Source organism: Tachysurus fulvidraco, chromosome 16 (genome assembly GCF_022655615.1).
Source record: "Tachysurus fulvidraco isolate hzauxx_2018 chromosome 16, HZAU_PFXX_2.0, whole genome shotgun sequence".
NCBI classification, from domain to species: Eukaryota; Metazoa; Chordata; class Actinopteri; order Siluriformes; family Bagridae; genus Tachysurus; species Tachysurus fulvidraco.
In genome coordinates this window covers 8,335,284-8,361,386 of record NC_062533.1, presented here as the reverse complement: position 1 = coordinate 8,361,386, position 26,103 = coordinate 8,335,284, and the positions used below count along the sequence as shown (strand labels likewise).

The 26,103-nt window shown below is 38.5% G+C and overlaps 1 protein-coding gene across 1 annotated transcript; it reads right to left on the bottom strand.

Annotated features, from left to right (window-relative positions):
- Positions 1-2,297: 2,297 nt before the first annotated feature.
- Positions 2,298-24,534, bottom strand: nudt14 (nudix (nucleoside diphosphate linked moiety X)-type motif 14). The gene is made up of 5 exons (XM_047801757.1): positions 24,338-24,534; positions 11,692-11,735; positions 8,653-8,717; positions 6,612-6,900; positions 2,298-2,751 (listed from the first exon to the last, which is right to left on the bottom strand). Exons 1-5 carry the CDS (start codon positions 24,416-24,418, stop codon positions 2,502-2,504), a joined length of 729 nt encoding a protein of 242 aa, XP_047657713.1. The 5' UTR covers positions 24,419-24,534; the 3' UTR covers positions 2,298-2,501.
- Positions 24,535-26,103: the final 1,569 nt, after the last annotated feature.

Sequence of the window (26,103 nt, the reverse complement as noted above, 5' to 3'; positions counted from 1 at the left end):
TCCCACCCCCACAATCCTTTGCTGTGGACATCCATCAGTAACACAGTCTAATGATTACCACTGTGCCTAATAGAAAACGGCTGAACACAAACATCACCTTGACGACTCGCCCGCTCTCATAGGTCCTACATTCGGTAACATCAAGCTTCCTCCAAGCCCCAGGACAACTATGCTAGAGGATGGGGACCTGACAAATTGGCCCCGCTTAAATTAAGAGAGCATAGTAGAGATGCACATGGGTAAGTCACATGTCAGCAAATCTTTACTTGCACTGTCATCATGTCCTATCTGTACACTGCAAGCAAGATTCTGGGTGATTAGTAAATAAATACAACACAAAACATGGACTCAAATAAGGATACCTTTCGTTCAGGTGCATTAATGCTTTACAGTAAATTGTTTACACAAATGAGTACACTTATTCAACTTTATTTATGTACACTCAATCCAGATTAATATACACACGGAGCAAAAGCAAGACATCACTATACAATATATAATTCCAATGCATAGAATACATTTAATAGAGGAAAAAGGAATCAAATTCAATTTTCATGTACACGCTTCTTTTTGATGACAATAACATTAAAATCAAGTCGACCACTGCTTTACAATATTAGTAGAATTTAAAAAAATGTATTACCTAAAGTAATGTAGGAAACGATCAATCACGTAAAACCAGGATAGGATCAGAAGCTTAAAAAGATATAACGATGCTTTCCAGAACACAACATGAGCTTTTCATCCACATGCATTTGGTGTTTTTTGAGCGTATAATATTTAGGCACTAACGCTAAAACCATGATGCGATCATAAATAATACCATCCAGAAGCTTCATTAAAGGTACACTATGCATTCTTACATTATGCAATTTTATAGTATAGTTAAGTTTCTTTTGTACATTTTAATCATTTTTATTGCAAAGACAAATTCAACCAATAAGCAAAATTATTGATAAAAATGTATTTTTAAAATATACAAAACCTTAACAAAATCTTACATAGCATAACTTTAAACAAAGGAATGTACTTTTTAATTAGAGTCATGTTCAATGGCTTACTTGGATTTGTTGCCACATAAACAACAAAACACTGACTGTTTAGATATAATGAAATAATGCACACCCATTGAGTAGAATGAAGTTGAAGTAGTCATTTTAACCTTTATCTTGTTTTTAACTAAAAAAAAAATCCTAAATAGCCAAAAACAGTCAAATAGACGTTTGTAGTGTCAAATGGCTTGTGACCTTTTTCGACTTGGAAAACGTACCAAATAGGCATAGCATAGTATAAATATCATCACAGATGAGGCAATAACAATATAAACATTAAAATACTTAATAAGATTAGACTGAAAAAGAACCTCATGTACAGATGTACACACTACCTATGGCCTTCAAGTATTAATTGACAGTTACAATGTTAGGTGTCATGACAGAAGAGACAGTTATATAAGGTCATTGCAAATTGTATACTGTGCTCAGAATACATCATTATTACTCTAATATCAGCATGGTTTATAATTCATTTATACTGTATGTTGGATATAAAGTATTCCCCAGAAGAGCTCATTCATTTTCAGTATATAAGTATTACACCAGGGTAGCTATCTATCTCTAGAGAAACAATACAGCTGATATTATGCTAAAAATGTTGACCATACTTAATGACTTGCTCTACTATATGATAATATTTTTTTACAATTATTATGGAGCTCCAGCAATGAATTCTGTAATGATAAATATGGGGGTTGTTTGAATTGTACACTGATTTTGTTTTGTGCTTGTATTAACAGTAGCAGAGCACAAATGGAAAAAAACCCTATTTTGTTTTCAATTCGAAATAAAGACTCTTGAAAAGACATGCAGGTTTGATGTTAAGTATCGATAAAAGAGCATTGCCTCGAACCCTGAATGCTTTGCTTGTGTTAGACCTGAGATGTCTGCAAGTGCTTGGCTATTCTTTGCACAATTAATAGACAAGGTTGGTAGCTGCGCATTAGTTATGCTATGTAACACGATACTAATGTAACAAATATCTGGCTAACTTTTCTGATTAACCTGGATTTGCTCATTGTACTTACCCAATATGGCGATTTGAACTACTTCCTCTTCTAACCTCATCTTCAAACACCTATAATTTTACTTACCATGAAAAGATTTCAAAAGAGCAATCATAAATAAATAAATAAGCAAGCAAGTAAGTAAGTAAATAAATAAATAACTACATTTAAATAACAGACTTATTAAAGCAAAGGATATATAGCATTTTATGAAACAAACTCACAATTACTATTATTGTGTTTTAAGACTTGTTTAATACCAAGGAGGAATTATGGCTAACATTAGTTTGAGGCAAAGTCTGAAATAGGACAATAATTAGAGTAAGGAAAGAGGAAAGCAAATAAGAACACAGTATTCAATTCATTAGAAACACAGAGTAATACAAAGTTTACATACAGAGTGCTTTAGAAGGTTGGAAGAAACAATAGCTGTCATCCGTTACACATTAGTGGAGATTTTGTACTTGGGTGCCATGTTGCTATGAAACCACATAAAGCTGAAAATGACACCCATGGTTTTGGAGATGCTCTCATCATAGGCGAAAGTCATGGCCTCATGCAGGGGCACTTTGACCACCTCGATCAGCTCGCCTTCTTGAGGTTGTCCACCACCCTCGCCGACGCGGTTCTCTTCGGACACCTCTGCATAGAACATGGTCTGCCTGGCTCCCGTAACTCCTACTCCTGACCTGTAAGGTAAGCAGCAATACGTAATTGCTAAGTGATGTAATGAAAGGAAGTAATGGATAACAAACAGAAAACAGAAGACTGCTGATCATTTCACAATTAATTCATTCAATAACCTTTTTATACTGGTTATGATTTCAGTGGATCCAGACCCTATCCTATTAACACATGGAAGAAGGCATAAAAACACACTGGGGATATTTTAGACTAGGAGGAACAAGGAAGAAACCCTTGGAGAGACAGTAACCTTGAGCTATGGGACACCAACTCTACCTCCTATGCCACTGTACCACCCTCCTTAGGACTAGTGTTACATAATAAAATGTGTTTATAGAAGCCTTGTGCAAGCAAATATGGAAGGCTTTTGGGATAGTATTCAATCTCTTAAAGAAGAGCTGGTGTTAAGTATTTTCTATTGAGGTGCAAACAGTCTTGAAGCTCTCCCTACAGAACAGAAATGGTATTTTTTGTAACTCTACAAACAACTGGCGTCAACAGCCAGTAAGAACGCTTCTACACCACCTGCTCTTTCGAGTGTATAGCAGGGCTTGAACCCACACAGAAATTCAGGCCTTCAAATAAACTTTGATAAGCAAGGCTGTGCCTGAAGCGGTTCCTCACCTGAGATGCCGTCAAGGAGATATCACTATGGAGATCTCCCTTAGGGCTTTCAGATGGAACCCAAAGGTATTTTAGAAATGTTGGAAATGGAAAAACACTTCCTTAACGCTTCCTTTTCCTGAAAAAGTTTCTTAAGTTAAATCTAACCCGAATGTGTGGGTTGAGGTTGCAAAAAACAATACTGAATGTATTAACATTCTAATAGAATTTCACAGCTTGCTCAGAGCCAATCCGGACACTGCATACAAGAAAAAATGCCCATATGTGCTTTTCTGAAAATTGTTTTGCTAATAGTGGTGTATATTTGAAAGATGAGGTTTTGATAAGTACCGAAGAATTGAAGTCTCTTTCTAAGAGCCTGCACATAACCTGCACTTATGTTTTTATAAGCTTACCATGTACATGGTAATGTTTAAAAGCACATGTTGGGTACTGTTACATGAGGGTATGATGGTTATTGTGAAACTCACCTACTGAGAAGACAAAAATGCAAAACAAGACAGATACTATACAAATACTGCACATTCCCATGCATTATTTGCAAGGGTTTCAGAAGGCATCGGAGGAATAAAAAATTGAGTTGGACCACAACCATAAAAAGGTCAATAAGCTATCTGTAGAGGACATTGGTGGAAGATCTGCTGTGAGTCTACTGATGTGAGTTCTGCAGTTTTCTTGTCATCAGAGGGTTTCGGGAAAGAAGAACCACCAAGAACATCAGTGAAGATCAAGAGGTGTGAGCCATGGTGTAGTGTGCCAGAAGGACACAAACTGGAGAGTAAGCAAGATAAGGGTGTGACCCAAACACCCTACCCTATGAACTTGGGTTTTTCCACTGACGATGTATCCAAGTTGCACCATAAGGTGTTTCAAGAAACTTGCATTAAACTGTTTTTCCCCCCCATTTCATTTTCTCATCATTGGAATCAATAAGGAATACCCTACTTTAACAGCACGGTTTCAAAACACTGATTATGTTAAAAAATCCCTTCTATGAGCAATAAGCATAACATTCACATGAGTGGGTCACATCTTCACCAAGAATTCCAATACCTACCTGCGCTTCACAGACATAATCCAATATAACATCATATAATCTAAATTGCCCCTGAATACACAAGGCAGATGTTACAATCAGGCCTGCAGGTGTTTATAATGGCCTAAACAGCAGGTGTTGAGCCTTAGTGCGTGTGTGTATGAATGTATGTGTGTATATACGTATATATATATTTTTTTTTTGCTAGTGTGTGTTTGACAGCATGTTGGTTTGAGGGAGTGTTTGTGACTCCATGTAATGACACACTGGATTAGAACTGGGTGGGTGAGGGTAATCATCAGAGGCAATAAGCAGGTGTGTGTATGCTCCTTCTCTCTCGCACACAAACACACGAGACGGTAAGGGTTTATGACCGTCTCCTCATCCAAGTCTGATAAGAACAATGTCTCTTCCTGCCGCTCTAGACAGTGTTCGAGAGGCGTGTTTAACCGCACACTTCACCTATATGTGTTCATATAATAGCCCTGTGAAGTACTAATACTAAAGGATTACTAAGTGTGCAGAACATCAAGTACAAGCAACTGAGTTCTTTGAACACTGTTAAGCCAAAGACATCCGTTTTGTTGTTTGATGCAAAACGTTTACGACAAATTTTCAGGAACAATGGATCAAAAAAAAAAAAAGAAAAGAATAAATGGGTCTTGTGTGATTACAGGTTGTATTAGATCTTTATCTCAGTCCGGCGAGTGCATGGGTGTGTGTCTGCAATGATAAGTTACCCTACTTTTATTTCTCTCCACACATATAATTATAAACAATAGACATGTACTGTAGGCAAAGTATAATTGCTTTTCACAGCACAGCACTGTTGACTTCACAAATCTGATTAGTCAGGTGCTGAATTTGTTGTTTATTGTGTGGAACAGCACCTCTGACACCTCTGCAGTTCCAGCTGCAAGGTTTATATTAAATATTGCACAGGTTCTGGCATTCAATCAATTCTACAGTACTTCTATGGTGAATTCTTCACTTTATCTAAGGCATAATAAATCTATATTCTAAATGGGATGTGGTAGCATTGCGGTTAAGGTATTGGGCTACCAATCGTTAGATTGTGAGTCCGATCCCAGGACCACCAAGATACCACTGCTGGGCCCCTGAGCAAGGCCCTTAACCCTTTAATCATTCAGTTGAATGAAATGGGATAACAAATATAAGTTGCTCTGGAAAATGGTGGCTGCCAAATGCTGGAAATGTAGCTAATAAACGGATACCAACATGTTATTTAACAAAGAAAGAAGCTGAAATGTTCAACTTTTCTTTGAAGGCACGTTTATTTAACATTTAAGAAAGACGTGCAGAGTTAAAAGTTGTGATTTTTTCACCCAAGGACAGTCTAAGGAAAGTGTAAGGATGCAGGATGCTGTAGTCTGTGTTTTCTAACAAACTGCATTGTAGTAACTGCTTTGTTTCAGGTGAACTTGAAGAGAATGTGATGTCCTGATGTTGACAGCAGTATCTAATGTAGCTATAAATAGACAAAAAGTGACACACTGTTTGTGGACATGGTACAAGAGGAATAAAACATCTTTCCTCATTGATTGTTTTCCCAAAACAGCACCTACTGTTATGTCACTGATTCTCTCTCTACACATCTTAAGTAATCTAGTTTTAGCCAAATGTTTGTACACTTTTTAACAATCCTAACGATATTATGACCTGCAGGAAAAAATTTGCTACATAAAAAAGAAAAGCAGCCAATAATCCTCAGTATTTGTGGGAACATCTTTAAGACAAGCATGCTGGGTGGCTATATTGCACTTGATGACAAAGTGCCAAGGCTATTTAAAAGAATCTTAAATTTATCTTGTGATGTCTTGCTTGATCACTGTATACTTTTGTACATGTTATTTCACTTCAGTGTCTTCACTATAAAGCTAAACGAGTAGGTAGTAAAAATCCCTATTCGCTGTTTTTATTAAATGTTTCAAATAATTTCATGTTTTGTAATGTAATGTAATTTAATATTTAATGTAATTAAAATTAATGTAATTACATTTAATATATTCATTAGCTGTTATTACTTTGTAATCATGTAAATACTCGACATGTAAATGCCTTATTTTGACCGTTGCTTAAGATTTGCCCTTCAGCTACAGCTCCCTGTGCTGGTTCCACACAACTGACTGTCAAGTTTTAGATAAAATGTTACCACATGCATGTGTCAAAGATGTGTATTCGGACCTGTATGACGTGATCCTCCTTAGCTTGGAGACAGGAACTTCATAACCACACTCCTCCAGCACTTCCTGGCAGGCGATCTCCTCCAGGGAGAGATCTGGTTTGTCTACGATGCCAGCGCAGAGCTCATACGTCACCCCTGCTGAAGCCGGGGGCTGGTGAGGGTGACTGGCCTCCTCACTACCCTCCTGCTCCACCTCTGTGGCAGCCGTGGTACGGCCCTCACCTCCCTGCTCTCCTTCTGGGTCAGCGTTTGCAGGTTTCATTTTCTCCCACTCACACATGTACACGGCTGTAGAGCAAGCACATAATATGGTCACGTGCATATCCATAGGTGCTGTAGCACTCTGAAGGTTGGAAAGATAATGCAAGTGGACCTGAGGAGTAACCATGCTTATAACTAGACTGTTTAAATGGAGTGAATAAGTGAAAAGTTTCTACAAGGTGTGAAACAAAGAAAAACAGAGGAAAACGCTTTTACTGGGTTAACATGTTTAATCCTGTATGACTGCCTCATTAAACCAATCCAAATCCTTTCAAACAGTTCGACTCCTGGAAAAGCCGTACATACGATCGATCGTGTTCGAAAGGCTTTTTTGTGACACTGTTACCTCACACAAAAACTAGCTTTCTCTCCATGTATTGTTCAATACATGAGGAGAAAAGAGGGGGGGAAAGGAGAAGTCCTATTCAATGCAAGACCTTCCTTTCTGGAGGAGAAAGGCACCGTCTCTGGTTAGCATGTGAAGAACAATAGTGCAGCGGCACGGTGTGGGGACAAGCCTCACGTACTACAGAGCACAAACTCTTCACTTGCATGACAACTTTTGACTTGAAAAATACTCCATTCCCAGAGAACCATTGTTTCCAAAGACCTTCAATACAGGCCAGAGAGCTCTATAAACACTATGTATCAGGGCCTGCTGTAATGCTGTAAATATTTAATTATCATGTGAAATTCATATAAATTTAATCCACAGTAACGGTCATTTTTGCTTTGTTGTGCAAAACATACAATATAGAGCGCATACGGTTTGCTGCATAGCACCACCTTCTGCAAACAGTTATAAAAAGATAACTGATGCTGCCAGGTGGCTCCCCATGAACTGAACTCTGATATGCTTAGTAATGAACCCAGCATGGTGGATTTGGGTGGAAGTCTAGTCTGTAAAGGATACTGGAAAAAAAAAATGAAAAGTTTTTTTTTTTCTTTTAGGTTGCACAGTCAACTCTGTGGTATAAGATTTAATGACACCCTTAAAAAAAATAGGCAAAATACATGAACAGCTACAGTATGTGTTCAAAATGAATCATTCTCCTAATTCAAAAAAAGGGGCAAAAGCTAAATTCTCTAAATACTCTATTTAGCAATGTGGGAGCTCAGTGGTTAGGGTGTTCGACTACTGATCGGAAAGTCATAGGTTTGAATCCCAGGTCCACCAAGTTGCCACTGCAGGGCCCCTGAGCAAGGCCCTTAACCCTCAATTGCTCAGGTGTATAAACTGAAATAAAAAAGAAATAAGTCACTCTGGATAAGAGTGTCTGCTAAATGCTGTAAATGTAAATATTTAGGTTCATGAAGGGTGCCAGTAATTCTAAAGCTGACTGTTATGGAAGACATAAAGCAACAAACCTATTCAGGTTTGGAAAGAGTGTAGAGAAAAAGCTGCATGCCGTGGCTGTGACAAATGCAGACGTAGCCACACATGTGGTAGGTGTGGTAGACCTTAAGCAACAGTCCTGACACGATTCTCTGCTGATTCTGCCTCTTTAAAAAGAGGGAGAAGTGCAGCATAGATGACTAGAGTCTCCCCTTCTGCATCCAAATGTAGAACAGATCCTTCACAGATGGCTTTATTATCGTGACCTTTGTCTGACATTTTACACTGAAGAACTGATCAGTCTATGAATGAAACACTTAAAGGTAATAAACATAATTAAAGGCAGAATGTTTGGGACTGATTATGTTCTGACGTGAGAGTTCCGGGTTATATTTTTTAAAATATAGATTACTTTTTATTTATTTATTTACTTTTTTTTTTACCTGGGCGGAATTGCTTGACCAGGATGAAGCAATGAGAGGTGGTATTGAAGATCAGCACAGAGACACTGAACAGAGACAGAGAGGAAGGAGGGAAAAGAAAAATAAACAGAGCACAGCTTATTATTAAATGTCTTAAGTGATGAACAACTATAATGAAAGCAACAATGATCAGTTGTTCTAGAAAGCAAATCAAACATGTCTCAAGGCAAAAGTACGTTCTGCACCTGACATCAGGCTCTACTGACACTTATCTAGGTCCCACGAGTGAACCTTATTAAAAGCAAAAAAGCATGGAAATCTTACTAGGAGAAATCATGAATGTATCATATGTTCGTGGGAAAAGGCCAAATATAAGTAAAAAATATTTCATGTATGAAGGCTAAAACTCTCACCAATATTGTTTCTATATAAACATCTATCACACGTTTGTTTTTTTTTTGTTTTTTTATGAAGCAAAAACAGCATGCATGGGCCCAAACCTTTCTCCATCAAGCTCCCACGTTCACACAGGATTAACACCCTGCCTATTGTCCTGCCTCCTCAGCCTAGGTCTTAAGATAGAGGCTAATACTTTAGGAAGAAGAGAATAAATACCTGCATCTAAGGAATCTCAGTATAATAGGATTTCGGCAAGCTAAGAAAGGAAATCCAGCAAAGCATGCTGGGACAGCCAAGCATTTGTTGGTGAACTGAGAGCAAACTAATCACTCTGTGGAGCAAGAGGTCAAGCCATCCATCCATCCCTCCATCCATCCATCCAGAGCAAGTACTCTCCCACAGGCACCATTTATTCTGCCCATCCAGGACCTCCAGCTGCTTGAGGAGAGACCTAAAAGCCACTTGTCTTCTTGAGAAGGTTGTTGAGAAGTTAGGTGAGCCATGACCGACCGGGTCACGTGTGTGCGCATTTGTTTTGAAGGCTGTGTGGACCGAATCCTGTCCACCCTGTTGGGAAACCGGATAAATATCTATAGAAACAGGAAGCCTTATCCTGATTTTCCCATAGTGAAATCTGCACTGTGTATTACCATTCCACCTGGCTCCTTTGAGGAAGCACACAGACAAGCAGGGGGGACTTCACCCTTGAATATGTGCTCTCTGAAGGCCAGAACCAACAGTTTGGAATATGTAGGCTACCCAAGAACAAGCTGATACATGCATGCAGACATGCACAATTAAAGAGTCTGGGAGGAAAGCCTATTATCTGGAGACACCATGAATCATTTGCGCCTGTGTTCCTTATTAAGAGGGCCAGGTTCCTTTTAAGAGCCTCTATCTCTCTTGACCACATCTTCAACCTCCTATCCCCTACTCTAAGCAGGAAGAAGTGCTGTTCCCAGCACCCATGACCCCCTCCCTCTGTCTCTTGAGGGAGCTTGGGCTCAGCTGAACCGCAGTGACTGTGCATCTGCTGGGTCAGTGCACCGGCGCGTCCTGGCATGTCCCAGCATCCCACACCACGCTGCTACACTTGGCAGAAGAGAGAAATGCTGCCACGGAGGCACGCAGAAGATTTCACACATCATTAAACCTGTCCTCTGTTAGCACTATTTCACTTTTGTGGCACGGGATGAATGGAGAGGAGAGGAGAGATGAAGTAGAGTGACAGTTTGAGCTGTGCTCATATTAGGTTATCTGATCTGCTGAGTGCCCTTGCATTTACATAAGCAAGTAGATCTTAAGATCTCCTCTCTCTCACCCCTAAGGCTCAAGGACAATTGACACCGATTCTCTGGGCTTCTTACCTCTAAGGACCAGCAGAGTGTTCACAAAGGACTGCAGCAGGGGCACTAATGACCTGAACAGATGCTCCTCTTAATGGCTTTACCTTTCAATTGCAGCATCCCCTCTTCCACCCCTCCACACAAATCCACTACTCGTACTAACCAAAACAAACTGAGACCAAACAGTGCAGCAAAACAATGCATTAAATTCCCAATTAAATACCCAAGCAGCACATTGCAGCAGTCATAAAACTGTCACAAAAACACACTATCACATTCTTTTTACTTACAATCTTCATGAAATATAATATGCTAAAAGTTACCACACAAACACTAGACACTACCACATAAAACTACTAGATTCATTGGCACACTGAGTTTCATCAGTGCTATTAAAATAACACTGCAGTATATCTACTCAGTCAGTCCTGCATCTCTCATTTGGTTCGTTCAGCCTTCTCTCGCAGCTGGTGCCTGTGTTTTCATTAAATTAACCTTCAACGTCTACACCTGAAAAAGTGATTCATCACTACATAAAATCAATCAGTCTTTTCTCTCCCATACTTTAGTCTTGTCCTCCTCGTTCACGCCTTTTCATATGAAAGTCTGTCAGGTTGAATACATACTGTCCGTAGAGGGAGGGAAAAAAGGCCCTATAAGAGAGGTTAGTCGAGATATCTGGTAGCACTGGGAGACTCGTAAGTGCAATAGCCTAAGGACGTATGCAGGGTACTTGTTTTTGTGGGAACCAGCATCTCCATTTTACTGCTGAACGGTTTATTTCATCTGGATGACTGAAAGGTAGCTCAATCCAGTGCAATAATGCAATAGCTGACTTCCTCTTCTAGCACCGAGGTGAGAGATTCCAGGCCTCTGCTGCTGCTTCTTATCTCTTGTTTTATAACAGATAGAACGGTTTACATAAAATGCCTTGATTTATATTTGCAACAGTAAAAGCAGCAGCTCTATAAATCAAATATTATTAGGGTTAAAGTGGTTAGTTGAGCCAACCAAAACCCTCATTTCCTATTGACCAAAGACCAAAAGGCTGTGATGACAAGTTATCAATCCTGCATCTGTCCTCAATGGTAAACGGACTCATTTAAAAAGAAAAATGTTTAAGGGCTAGACAAAGAGAAAGCAGGGCGAGGCCCAGACACTGCGTGTCTGTTGTGGAGATAAGCTTTTAGGAATAAAAGGCAATAATGTTAAAAAGATATGGAAATATGCCATTTGGCTGAGATGCTTTAAATGGAGGCTTCTGACACACTTCAGTCAGTGAAGCACGCAAATGGACTTCGAGATGAACCCTTACCTGTCATGGGTTCGCATAAAATCCCACGACTTCTTTGTTCCATTCTGTAAAGGGGGAAAAAAAAAGCCATAATGTGAACATTTATATGTGTAAAAAAGTAACAACTATTATTTTAAAATATTTTAAAAAGGTTAGTTATCATATCAGCTGCACGATATGAACAAATGGATAATACTGCTGTTCTACTGTTCCCTAAATATTGTGATTAAAACTATTTCTAAAAGAATGTTAAGAGAAATATTGTTTACTTTAAATAACTGTCATGCTTTTTAAGAAAGTGTCTCGTCACTTATATAAATCCATTCTCGTTGGTATTATCTTCTCTTTCTGGATTTTTTAGCACTGATGAGATCTCAGACCATTCTTTGTTTACTCCTGTACCATAGTGCAATACAGCTGTAACACTGAATCATCTATCGTGTCATTTAAAATAGCTACTGTACATTTTGCTGTGGATGTAGTGAACCATCAAAACTAATGCATGCTTTAGGCCATAGATGTAAGCGACAAAATCCATGCATATACCACATATAATACAACAGTAATATACACTATGAACAATTATTGTGATCACTGACACATTGCTAATATTACTTCTGCATACTTAAGCCCTATAGTGTAAGTTTTAGTGCCTCTGTTAGGCTATGTGTCATTTTTCTACCCAACACTGCTGACTCCGCTGATGGACTGAAGGCCTTTTTTAATTTCTGCTTGGTGAAATAAAGCAAGAGTTACAGATGTACAGCCAGCTGCAAGTTCTTTATTCAAAAAGGAAAAAGACAATGCACGAATAAAGTGGACCACAAAATGAACCCCAAACGTTCAGCTGTGGGTCATTTTGAAGGGGTCTGGGTTTATCCGAGTCATTGATGTGAGACCACTTAGAACATGGAGAGTGTTTTCACACTCGGTTCGTTTCAGCCTATTTAAGTGTGGCAGTGCTTCCTCCCCTTGATCTGAGCCATATGTGAACACTCCAAATGAACTCAAGACTCCCAAAATTCAGACCATGTCTGAAGGGGTCGACCCTACTGAATGTCTATAGTAGCTAAATAAAATGAGACAAAACTACGTCTAAGCACAAAACTAAGACAGTCAATTACCCAGCGGTTATATGTCCAAAGGTTTAAATGAAAATGCCCTTCTACCATTTAAAAAGTGAGTTAATAAAAATGTGATACAATAATTAAAATATAGCTGCATCATGATAAAAAGCACTCAGTGAGAATTGGGTTTGTATGTCAAGACTTTATAGATTTTTACTGAAATTAAGTGTGGAAACAAAGTAAATAGGCATGACGATAAAGGCTGGTGTTTTAAAACTGGAAGTTTATTGAGAACTAAACTTAAACCTGAATAAAATGTTAACTCCGCGCTGCGTTTACTTTTGGTGGTAAAAACATAATTTTGCTTGCTGCTGGACTGGATGTGTACCGAGCAGCAGGAACACAAGCAACCACACAATGTCCACAGACCACAGTTCAAAGTTCAGCTCGGTGAAATCAACTCAAAGTGAAAGTTTCCCTTCTCGTTCAGTGAATTGGCTTTTCCTCCATGGGAATGTTATTTGCGTTCGATCTTACCGCTGTTTTAATTTAAAAAAAACAAAAAAAACAAACAAAACAAAAGCTACAACTGCAAATATTTGTGTTTTACAACAGCAAAAAAATTGCAAATGCTACAACTGAACAGAAGTGTAGAAGTTAACATCCCCACTACACTAATAAAATAATGTTGCGCTGGAAGAAAATCGTTCAGTTTTGCATTTAAATAAAGATTTTAATACCAAAATAGACTTCCACAATTTTTATAATTAGTTTAGTTTATAGTTTTTTCGGATTTTTTTTAAGAATGCCTTTGAGATAAGAAGGCAGTATTGAAATCATTCTCACGGCCGGATCGGGAAGCTGCTGCAATTACACGCAAACCAGCAAGAGTTCATCGTTTACTGGAGCGACGTCTCGGCACGTACTTCCAAGGAAATGGCAATCATGTAGAAAATGTTTTGTAAATAAAGTTACATTTTGCTAAAATATCATTTCCCCTATGTAGGAAGACACACTGTAGTTAAAACACTTTTTTTTGTGGACACAATACATTTTCCCAACCCATAATTCACAACCGTCTGTGCAAATTTTTCATAACCAGTTGATGCATGCACTCTTTACATAGAAAACATGAACACTAGGTGTAAAATTCTTGGGGATTTTATCTTGGGTATTAGTATAAATGGCATGAATACAGCACACAGATGGTATGTTTTGTACTGTGAGTCAATAGAGACGTACATTATGTATTTCTGTTAACAGAAAGCAATGACCATTCCCATTTTTTTCTGAATAAAAATATTCCCATTGTTGTATTTATAAATTTTACCAAAATGGTTCGTATTTTCTTCACTCTCAGGTTTATATCTTCAAAGTAAATGGTGATATCAAACCGATTTCTGCTCTCTGAGATGCACTCAGTGCTTGTCCATAAAATACGAATGTTATTTTTAACCACTAAAATTTAGAGAGTAAGTTAAAAATGTCTCACACTGAAAGCGAACAGCGTCCTGACAAATTTAATGGCAGACCTTCGGCTATAATATGGTTGTTTATTCTATAGGCTTAAAACAATTACAGTTAGTTTAAATTCCCTCAAACCAAAAAACAAAGCATCATTTAAACTTAAGAGAAGCAGGACGTTCTGTCTATGACAAGAAAAAACATTTAAATACCTCCTCCAAAACCCTGAGCATGACCGACTCAATCAAAGTGGCAGGAGAGCTCGGTTAATAAATAGCAAATCTCCATTAACGGAAATGTTCATGCTTAACCCAGAGCACTGGCCTAAAACAGCAGTGCAGGGAGTGTGACACTGCATGCAGCTTTAGTAAGCAAAGCGTGGCAAAAGGGGCCCATGGGGTCACTGCTGCTGCTGTATATGGCAAGCTTTGGCTCCAAAGCTTGTGCTTGTGGAGGGAAAATTTGCATATGTCAGTCGGATGTTTGAAAATAGTCTAATTTAACATGGACATGATCAAAATCCCTCTAAAGAGAGCTTCACGAGATCGGTTTTTATTGTGGAGGCAAACTTGTGGGAAAAACTTTCAATTCAAATGTTCATTTATACCTAAAACCTGTGAAATTCTTAATTAAAACATTTCTGTAACGGGATTATGCGGTGTCTTTTTTTTTTTTAAAGGTGTTAAATCTTAAATCGCAACACACATTTAAAAATAGCATGCACACCTTTTTACTTGAGCTAATTTCCATGTGCTTCAGAGGCTGTAAGGAATCCAGAAGTATTATAAATGCCTGCTAGAATGCACGCCAGGGCAGAGGTGTTTACCCTTCTTCCTCAGCACCTCAAAGTGAGCCACACATATTTGTGTAGGCGAGAAATCCATCATTACTTCCAATTCGGCAAGGTGAGTAGGGATAAAAACGACCCATCGCTGGCAAGTGCGTACTTGAGTGCATAGTTGTGGAGGTGGGAGTAGGCATGTTTAGATAGGGGATAACAATACAAGATAGCTGGTAAGCTTCCAAATGGGCATCTCCAGTCCACAGTAAACATGACAACTGATAGCCATTCTCTAGGTACATGTGCATACAAAGAAGTGCGCTTGTGTAATTTATTTGGGCATTTACTCAAACTTCAGTTTGTACCTTGAAATACATACATAAACTATGATGCATTCATGCTTGCTTTTCATGAGCTTGTGGGATCAGATTCCACAGAAAACTAAACTATTACCTCCTTCTAACCCTGATGATCGTGACAGCTGACCAGAGCAGAGTCACAAGACGGAAAGACATGCAAGTTCATACAAAGCTGCTACGCTAGTAGCGTGAAGGCGCTGTGCTGACTCGACACGCCCGGAAAGTGCAAGTGATGCACAGGCCGTCATCCAGCCGCATGCTCTTACAAGAAAAGCACAAACTGACTGAGGCCTTAAAGGCTGAGAAAACAGTTTTAAAGTGGAACCTTAGGTTTACAGAGCTCCTCTGTAATTACTGCCATAAGATCTTGCTGCATCAAACAATGCCAGAGCCGTTTCCAAGTACTTTCGCCTTGGGCCAATGTCAAACAAGTACTTTCGTTCTAAGCCCTCATCAACCCATTTGAGATTGTGCTAAACCTACCGTTATTCTGATCTCTTGGAAATTACTTACAAAATAAGAACAAATGATGTATTGTTGTACAATCAAGCACAGTGCAACAGGACATCACGTTAAGACAACAGTTTATTATTCACACACACACACACACACATATATATATAATTATATATGACTAGAAATAAATGCTTAGAGTATAAATAAGAACAAGTTAGCTCAAATAATGTTTGTTTACTTGGAAAACTGTGCTATTGGCAGCATTATTGTTCAACATAACTGTATGTAATAAAAGCATATAGTCTATATAAAGAACAGCATACAGTAAAATCCAAGAAATCTTAGCCAATATTAATATATACTATGAAAGCTAAGAAGAAAACACAAACGGTGAAGTGAATGTTTCCATCAAGGTCCCATATATCTTTTCAGTATGGTACAAAGTTCTAATGTATGATGATTCAATATGCAATTTAAATAGACCTTAAACATTATTATGACTTGAATATGAAGGAAGATGTGCACCACAAAGTGCTTGATAAATTTAAAACTAATTAGTGAAACAAGCCAAATTATTCTTATTCATTGTTTTGGTATCACAATACACCTTATGTTGGTTTCCAAGTTAAACTTTGTTATTTTTTTTTGGTCAAAGGACCACAGCACATAATTCTATGAAAAAGTTCTATGCAAAGTACAGTATAAACTAACAAACAGTGGATAAATCCACCATTACTGTAATTTAAATAAAAAAGCACTGCCCGTGGTCCATGAGAAGAGACTGGTTTGTGTCTGTGATCAGTTTAATTGCACCATTTTGCATCACTCCTAATGATCCCTTGCTGAGGGACACTAGCCTCCAATGACCTGCTGAAGTACCAGTTTCTTTTGTAGGCTTTCCTGTCTATCCTCATGCAGGCCAAGGCCCATGCGTGGTAAATGCACAGATGGTACGGCTCTTTATTATCAGGGCCACTCACTTGGTAAGTGTGAAAAGCCCTTTGGAACCCTGGGAAATCTCTAAGACAGTGATTACGAAAGAGATTGGAAGGCCAAAAGGAGGGGGAGATAAGACTCAAAAATTAATGTTCTTCCCTTGGCTCTACTTGCAATAAAGGATCAAAAGTGAAAGGGGGTGGTGAGGTAGACCTTGTACTTTAGGACGCTTAAAGCCCAATTACCATCAACTCCCAGTTTATAACACTGTGACCCCAGGAGCTGTCATGAATTCAATTGCTAGCATGCTGCCATTTACAATAAGGGCCTTTAATTCCCACCATGTGCTGTACAACTTCTCAGGATTTAAAGCCCTCCTCACACCCTATTCCCAACAGGCAATCACACAGCCAGTATTAGAAATGAGTATTCATGGGGTTAGAGATGCTAACTAAGTGTGTGGCTGAAGAGTGCAGGTGGCAATTAAACCCCTGCAGACATCACGCATGAGAGGAAAGATGGAGGTGCTGATGTGTTTAAAGTACCAACTAAAATACTGGTGAATTGCCTCAGAATTTATAAGAGAAGAGAACAGACGATAGTCCTCAGACAGTCCTTTTTTTTTTTTTTTGAAAATCTATAATGGACAAAGGCTGGGGGTTATTTACATTTATGACATTTAGCAGATGCCCTTATCCAGAGAAAGCTATTTCTATATTGAAGTGAAAACTCATATGATGCAGTGCCAGATTATAATTTTTACTATATTGTTGATATTGTGAAAAACTTAAGAAAGCACAAAGAAACTTACATGCAGTTAAAACGATGTACTATTCACAGTGGTGATGCAGATTTTTATTACTGGATAAAACAACATATACCTAATGCTACACTACCCACATGAATGGTAAAATTAGAGCTAGGTTGGGTTAGTTTAGAACACAAAAGCAAGTAAGTGCAGAGTAAACTGAAGAAAGAACCAGAGAAAAATAAAATCCAGAAGTGTTTTAAACTATTCAATATTAACAGACTTTCCTGTTAGCCCTGCCTCCTGCCCCTTACTTTCTGTCAGGGTAAATGGAAAATTATGAGTTTCATTAATCGGAAATAAACCCCATCAATTAATGTTCAACTTAGCTATCTTTGTTAAATATGTACTTGTTTAATATTAGCTAATCACTATACTATATATATACAAGCAAACTCTGACCTAGAATGGTAACAAATGGTACTTTTTCAGGGGTTTTGTTGACTGAAACAAACTAAAAAAAAGACAGACGTGTACCAAACATTATAAATGAAATACTTTTAAGATAAATTTAAAAGTCTTTAGTCTTTTCTTAATAGTTTCTTCTGTCCGTCTTTTTCTAGGTTCTGAACATTTACGTAATTTATGACATGATATTAAATAAAGAAATAAATTAATTCATTTAAAAACACAAGCGAGGAAAATTAATATCACACAAGCATAATGATTATAATAGTTTGATAGTTTAGTACAGTTATAGTTCAGGTTATTAAACATGCATTAGCCAAAGTGTAGATTTTAACTGACAAAGACACTGCAATAGCAAAACACAGCATGAATCTTATATTTTGTCATTTTTATAGCTTGAAGTCACAACTGTGCCATGCAAATTTGGTTAAGATGAAAGCATGTTGGATGCATTGCTACTGAGGTCTGGGGTGAAATGGGCTTACAATGAGCTTTAAATAAAATAAAGGCATATGAAACTTTAGATTAAATTATTATTTTTAAATATTCCACATATATATCTAGAGATAACATGCATACAACTAGAGTAAATGTGTACAGACATATAGGGGTACATACAGTACAGACAAACATAAATATGAGCAATACGTTTAAATGTGCAATATAAAAAGTGCATACACATTGTCTATGTGCATGTAGTTGTCTTATTTTTCTTATTATTATTACAATTTTTGTTATACTATGTTAGATCATGCTTTTTCGATCGTAAAAAATATTGTTATATGCATTTGATAATCCACCCCTATAATGGACAGTGTCCGAGTTCAAGGCTGAGTGACCAGTACAGGTGTTGCCTGGGGCATCCAGATACATAGCCAACAAATGTCTCATCCTGAGCAACTGCACATTTCCAGACATCCACACCACACACTGCCTCACTTGCGTGTGCAGGTTAATAGCAGCCTGTGCACTGCTTCAGCGCAAACAGTCCAGATCTCTAAGGTAAACAAAAGGGCTTTAATTACATCATGTAGCAACAAGTGTAACAGAACCCGACAGCTATCAAACAAACCTCTCGCTGTATAAACAACCAGAGGTCGCCTCCTTACTGTGCACAAGCTGCTTCACAAACATGTAGTCAGTGTAGAAATTAATGAGCACTAAAGTACAGAAGAGAAAGGAGGTTACCAAATGAGGAAAAAACATCAACTCTTTGCTGAAACAAAATAAGTGTGTGTGCTTGTAAATTACATAGGGAGGCTGAGAAGAGCTTAAAAGGGCTTTGTGGCTTTAAAACCTCAAGTCTTGCGCACCAGAGAACAGAACGTGGAATAAAAGAATAAAGAACATAACAGAGCAGAGGGAGTTCAATCTGTGTCCATCTGTTGTCTCTGCCACTGCAACCCCCTAAGCACATCCACTCTCCTTCTACACCAACCTACAGGTGTAAATACTCAAATTAGCCCTTTATCCTCTAGCAGTCATACACGTCATGATGCAAACTGACAGCTTATTTCTACTGGGCCATCATGACTAGGCCTTTCCGTGAGCTTGCTGTTTCTTCACCCCTTCCTACCAATTTAAAGCCCCAGCTACAACCAGCATGAAGGTATATAAATTAAAAAAAAACAAAACAAAACAAAAACAAAAACCCTGATACAGATTTTGATCAGTTCTTTTCCAAAGACACTTTAACGTACAGGAAAAACACTACAAGAGGCCTATCTAAGGAAAGACAACTGTACTTTATATTAGCACGTGAGTGATTTATGAAGTCTTTCAGAGCTCCAAAAGGTCATTGTTCCCATGAACAATCCATAATCTCACAGGGAAGTGATACACAGGACATAAATACAATGCCATGAGTGGCGACTGAAAACGCCCGGCTACAGGGCCGAAGCTACTCCACACAGTGGGAAAATGTTCTCAAACTAGTTGCCACCCAGCTCTCACCATTATATAGCTCATAGATCAGACAAGCTGAGGAAATAGTTTGAGGTTACCAGCAAATGAAGGCCACACAATGTTGGGAAATATACATGGCTATTTTATACACTTGCTCCAATAACATGGGTGGTAGTGCTTCGTCGCTGGCGACACGTTCCCCATGTAAATCCCTTGAGAAATCCAGAGTAATAACTAGGCCAGGTTCTGCCAGAAAAGGCTGCTACTACAGCCAATAAAGCAGAACACACACGGTGTGAAAAAATGTCAGATATTATTCCATGCCTTAACAAGCTGGCTGCCAAAACAATAGAACTGAAAAGCATGTCTGCATCTCACCTTTCCTTCACCACACATGATTAGTGGATAATCAACAAAACATCACACACCCCATCATCAGAAGAGGTCAAAGGACATCGGAGACTTCACTGACTACCTGTGCATTAGCTCTCTAGGGTGACCTTAACAACATCCATCTGATGTTTCAGCATATCATCTGCTCAAAGATCACGATTAGATGGAGTATTCTACTCTTTTTTTTCCACTTATCTTTGAAGATGCATTAACTGGCCGGAATGCAATGCTTCCAGAATGGAAAAAGATCTTGCTCAGTCTACTCTTAATATTGCTCATCTGATATTTTAATCACCCCTGTTCTTTCTCTTGAACATCTGCCCATTAAGTACACCCAGTGAGCTAGGGCTTGACCAATACACAACACATGTTTCCTTGTCTTCCTCACCCTTTGCTCAGTCCAGCATGCCTGCCCCCATTGTTCCTCGTCTGTTCCTCCATACCCAATTCACACTGTTGTCCATCCGCCAGCCCCTGTCATAATCCACCACCTCCTCCCACCTTTCCACAACATGCTCTCTTTGATACCCCTCCTCTCTGGCTCAGACCCCTATGGCTAAAGCAGCAGGTTGGCAGCTGGAGCAGTTGACCGTGTTGGCTCAGCTGCTAGCTTACAAGACATGAGTGAATCCCCGGTTTGCACGAGAACCGCTCTGGAAGCTCTGTGCCATGCAAATTTCATTATCCAATGTGTTGGCTAATTAATGAGGGCTTAATCTACTGGTGGGTCAGCATTTAATGATTATGGTAAATGAGATGTTATGCTACTAACCACAACCGCAAATAATTTCAGAAATGCCAAATACAAAGGTTTTTCAAAGAGAAAGGCCAAACTAGCGGTCTAAATGTGGACTAGACACATGTCCACATTTCTCCTAACTACTAAATTAAGTAAGGAAGTTTGTAGCAGCAGTCTCCTGGTACACAGTGCCAGTAGGGACATGTGGGTGGAACAGCACACTGACTCAGTGCTGCGGCTGATGTGGCTGCTGCAAAATCTAAGAGGAGGGGGAGCTGCCACTTATCCAATGCAGCTTTTGAACAAAAGAAAAAAAAAATGTACGTGAGGCTATTTAATTTTAGCTTTTAAGCCTCCTTTTAAGCTCTGCCTGTAGCATAAGTGACAAAGGCAAAATAACTAAGTGGATAATTTTTGTACAAGCCAAAGGATTAATTGCAATTTGCAAGTATTACAGAATGCACTTTAACATACCAGTCTAATGGATTTTGAGGGTGCCACTCACGTCTACATCATCACCAAAGTCATGGCACTTATCAAGTATAAAATTTCTATATAAGCACTTGATTCTAATCAAGGACACAATGAATCTTAAGCCTATCGCTGAAACACTGGGTGTGAGATGGGGACACGGCATGGATGACGCTCCTGTAGGTTTCTGGGTACCGTGAACACAGTCACACACTCAAATCAGGCCTACAGACCTATGGTCTGTTTTTGGAAAAGGAGAAGAAATTGGAGGTGGACACCCATGTGGACAGAAAGAACACACAAATTCCACACATGATTTGAGCTCAGGATCAAACTGGGGACCCTGTAGCCATGAGACGGCAAGGCTAGCTGTCTCACCTCCAGATATAATATTAAGAACAACGTTCCACTCTGAACGTTTATACTCTAGCTAAAATTACCTACAGTATAAACAGTCCTATAGAACTACTAAATCTACTAAACTAAATCCACTACTACTAACAAGAGAAAAGAAGGTCAATGAAATGAGTAAATGGCCTTCCTTTCTAATTCTAAATGACCAAGGTCTTATTTTGATAGAGTCAAAAGCCATTTTAACAGTCATGTGTCCAGGTTTAACATGTACTTTCAAAACTCTTATTGAGAAACATATTTACACATCACTATACTTTAAACTTCCTCATCTTCAATCTTTCACAAGCTTACCATTTTTGAAAGTATGCTCATCATATCATCAACAGATTACCCAACATCATACAAATGACATCAATCTGATATTTTGGTCTTCCAGGGAACGGTTTGCCAACACAACATGCATCACCTCATCAACTCTGCATTACTAAAATGAGTGAGAGTCTCATGAGCACGGAGTGTGATTGCGCTATGAATTCCATCAGCGCTGGCCCAAAGCACCGGATGCGGCTGACTAAGAACAATAGGCCTAGACCTGGGGATTGCCGCTTCAACTATAGAGGAAGGATTACTACATGGTAAAAAATGCACATAGTGCCAAGCACAGATGGCGTACAACACAATCACATCGAGGAAACGAGTTCAGGTGCCCCACAAAAACCAAGCACTTAAAGCATTGCAGGACAACAGGAGGAAAAGCGACGTTATACCAGGAAACGTTGATGAATTTGCTGAAAAGTTTACAACAGCTCTGACATCCCATAGAATTGAGAGGCAGGAATAAATGTGTTCACAGTAATGTAAGGTATTCATGTTTGGATGACAAAGGTTATTTGTAAAATAAGGTCTAGTTTGTAATAGCTAAGAGTTTGAATCATTTAATTTATTTTTCTCATGCTATTTTCAGATTTATTGTGTCAACAACACGTGAGGCACGTGTATAGATTTCTGTGTATATTTTTCTTTCCTTTTGTAAAATTGAGAGCAGTAGAGATCAAGATCAACCACCACCCAAGTTTCCATTGCTGTAATAGATATTATTTATCTAAAATAAGCCTAAATGCCTCGTCGTTGGAATTAAATGGGTTTAACAGAAATCTTAAAAACAAGCAAAATAATAATCTCTATTTGACCCCAGCTATGATTGTATTCAGGCTAGAATAAAAACACTGCTGCTGTATATTGTACAAAAAGCATAATAATATTGCACAATACTGTTATTTGCACTACCATGCACTTCTCAAACTTTATGTACATTACTGATCGGTCAAATATTCTGTATTCATATTTAATACTCGTACTGTCTATATTGTCTCACATCGTCTGTATTATCTTGTATAGTCCAAGCTATATGTATAGTATAGTGTTATTTATGTCTGTATTGTCTTGTATAATCTGTTTTGTTTTTGTCTTGTATAATCCAAGCTAAACGTATAGTATAGTGTTATTTATGTCTGTATTGTCTTGTATAATCCAAGCTAAATGTATAGTATAGCGTTATTTATGTCTGTATTGTCTTGTATAATCCAAGCTAAATGTATAGTATAGCGTTATTTATGTCTGTATTGTCTTGTATAATCCAAGCTAAATGTATAGTATAGCGTTATTTATGTCTGTATTGTCTTGTATAATCCAAGCTAAATGTATAGTATAGCGTTATTTATGTCTGTATTGTCTTGTATAATCCAAGCTAAATGTATAGTATAGCGTTATTTATGTCTGTATTGTCTTGTATAATCTGTTTTATCTTGTATAATCCAAGCTAAATGTATAGTATAGCGTTATTTATGTCTGTATTGTCTTGTATAATCTGTTTTGTTTTTGTCTTGTATAATCCAAGCTAAATGTATAGTATAGCGTTATTTATGTCTGTATTGTCTTGTATAATCTGTTTTGTTTTTGTCTTGTATAATCCAAGCTAAATGTATAGTATAGCGTTATTTATGTCTGTACTTTTGAGAGTCACAAACAGCTGGAACCGAATTCCTTGTGTGTATAAACACAATAGACCTGATTCTGATTCTGATATATTGAATCTACAATGTTTTGGAGTAAAAGTTCAGTAATAAACACGTCTTGGTTTTTATAAACAACAACAAAAAATTTTTTTTCAAAAAAAAAAAGATTATTTGATTATACAGTCGTGTTCTGATCATTCTGTGCTTTGATGAATATAGATGCTAACTAGCTAGCATGAATATTACAGAAGAGAGAAAGGGATTCCCTTGGAGCTTGTTAGCACGCTGCTAACCAAGCTAAATCTCCAGGGTTTTTTTATCTCCAGCCACATATTAACCACACAGACACCGCACAAAATCAAACCCCTGACCCGAGGTAGACTAAATATGACTGTGAAGCATAAAGACACGGTTTTTTCCCCACATAAAACAGCAGTGACATGAGAATGTGAGGCTGAGCTGTTAGCTGGAAAATGAGTGGAGTCTGACAGATGCTTTATTTCCGACTCACCTGGTTATAATGCACCGTGAAAGGTTTCAGATAATTCGAGCTGGTGCAAGGAACCACCTGAATATTATTAATCTGCTCCATGATTCACTCACACACACATACACACACACATACAAACATACACACACACGCACACGTCCTCACAGCACAACCGCAGCACAAGCTACTCTGGCTAAATGTAACATCTACGGAAGCCTGTGAAGTACATAATAATAATAATAATAATAATAACAACGCTGTCATTTGCTTTTGCGTGTGTCGTGCTCATGGAAGCTTTTAAGGTGTAACAGGGTTCGACGCTGAGACCGAAGATTTTCAAACCGAACAAAAAAAAAATCGGTGTAATTGTAAACTTTTCTTTCATCGGTTCAGTAAAATGAGTTGAAAAAAGCGAAGCAGGTTTTTTCCCGCCTCTTAACGCGACCTGAGGTAAATTTGGCGGCTCGTGCCTTTAGCGCCCCGCCCTCTTTCCCGCCAACATTAATACACTTCTTTTAGGTGTCACATAACAAGATCACACCAACCCTGTGACTGATGTTAATGCATGCTCACATTTTTCCTGACCTATCTTATTTCTTAGTCACATAATCTTTACATGGCAGTGCTGGCGACCCTTGGTACTGATTAGTACAGAGTTGAGTATAATGTGATTTATGTGAAAACGAATCCAAACATGCGAATGGATTTCGAGCATAATTGAGTTTGTTTAGAATATTCTTAAGACTCCTTTACTAACACTGTTAAAGCACATGGTTGAAATGCAGCACTTTATAGGTGAGTCTACCAGTTTACAAAATAATTTGGTAATGTAATATCCATCAGCTCATCCATCTATCCACCCATCCATCCATCTGTCCATCCATCTGCCCATCCATCCACCCATTCATCTATCCATTCATCCATCCATCTGTTCATCCATCTGTCTATGCATCCATCATTCATCCATCCTTCAGCTATCCATCCATCCAACCATCCTTCGTCTATCCATCATCCATCCATCCATCCATCCATCCATCCATCCATCCATCCAACCATCCTTTATCCATCCATCCCTCGCCCATCCTTCATCCATCCATCCATCCATCCATCCATTCCTCCATCCTTCATTCATCCATCTTTTGCCCATCCTTCATCCATCCTTCATCCAAATTGCCAAACTAATTTGGAAATTTAATTCCAGATTTTCCAAACTGCAAGACAGTCACCTGACAGCGTCCTGAATAGTTTTACCTTGATGTTGAGGATCAGAGTGACGTTCAGGGTCTTTAAAGGAGAAGATGAGAAAGTGGTGAACCTGCAGCTCTTCAATTTATCCACGTGTTCTGTGTTGACAATCAGGGTTTCCATTCATATACAAATCTATTCATCCATCTGCCCATCCATCCATCCATCCATCCATCCATCCATCCATCCATCCATCCATCCATCCATCCATCTGTCCATCCATCTGTCCATACATCCATCCTTCCACTCATCTATCATTCATCCATCCTTCAACTATCCACCCATCCATCCATCCATCCATCTATCCATCCAACCATCCTTCATCCTTCGCCTATCCTTCATCCATCCATCCATCGTTCGCCCATCCTTCATCCATCCTTCATCCAAATTGCCAACCTAATTTAGCAATTTAATTCCAGATTCTCCAAACTGCAAGACGGTCACATAGCAGCTTACTAATTAGTTTTATCTTGATGTCACTGTGGAGTCCTATTTGTTGATTATGGCTTTATGGTGTTCTATTGTACATCTACTGTTTTGTA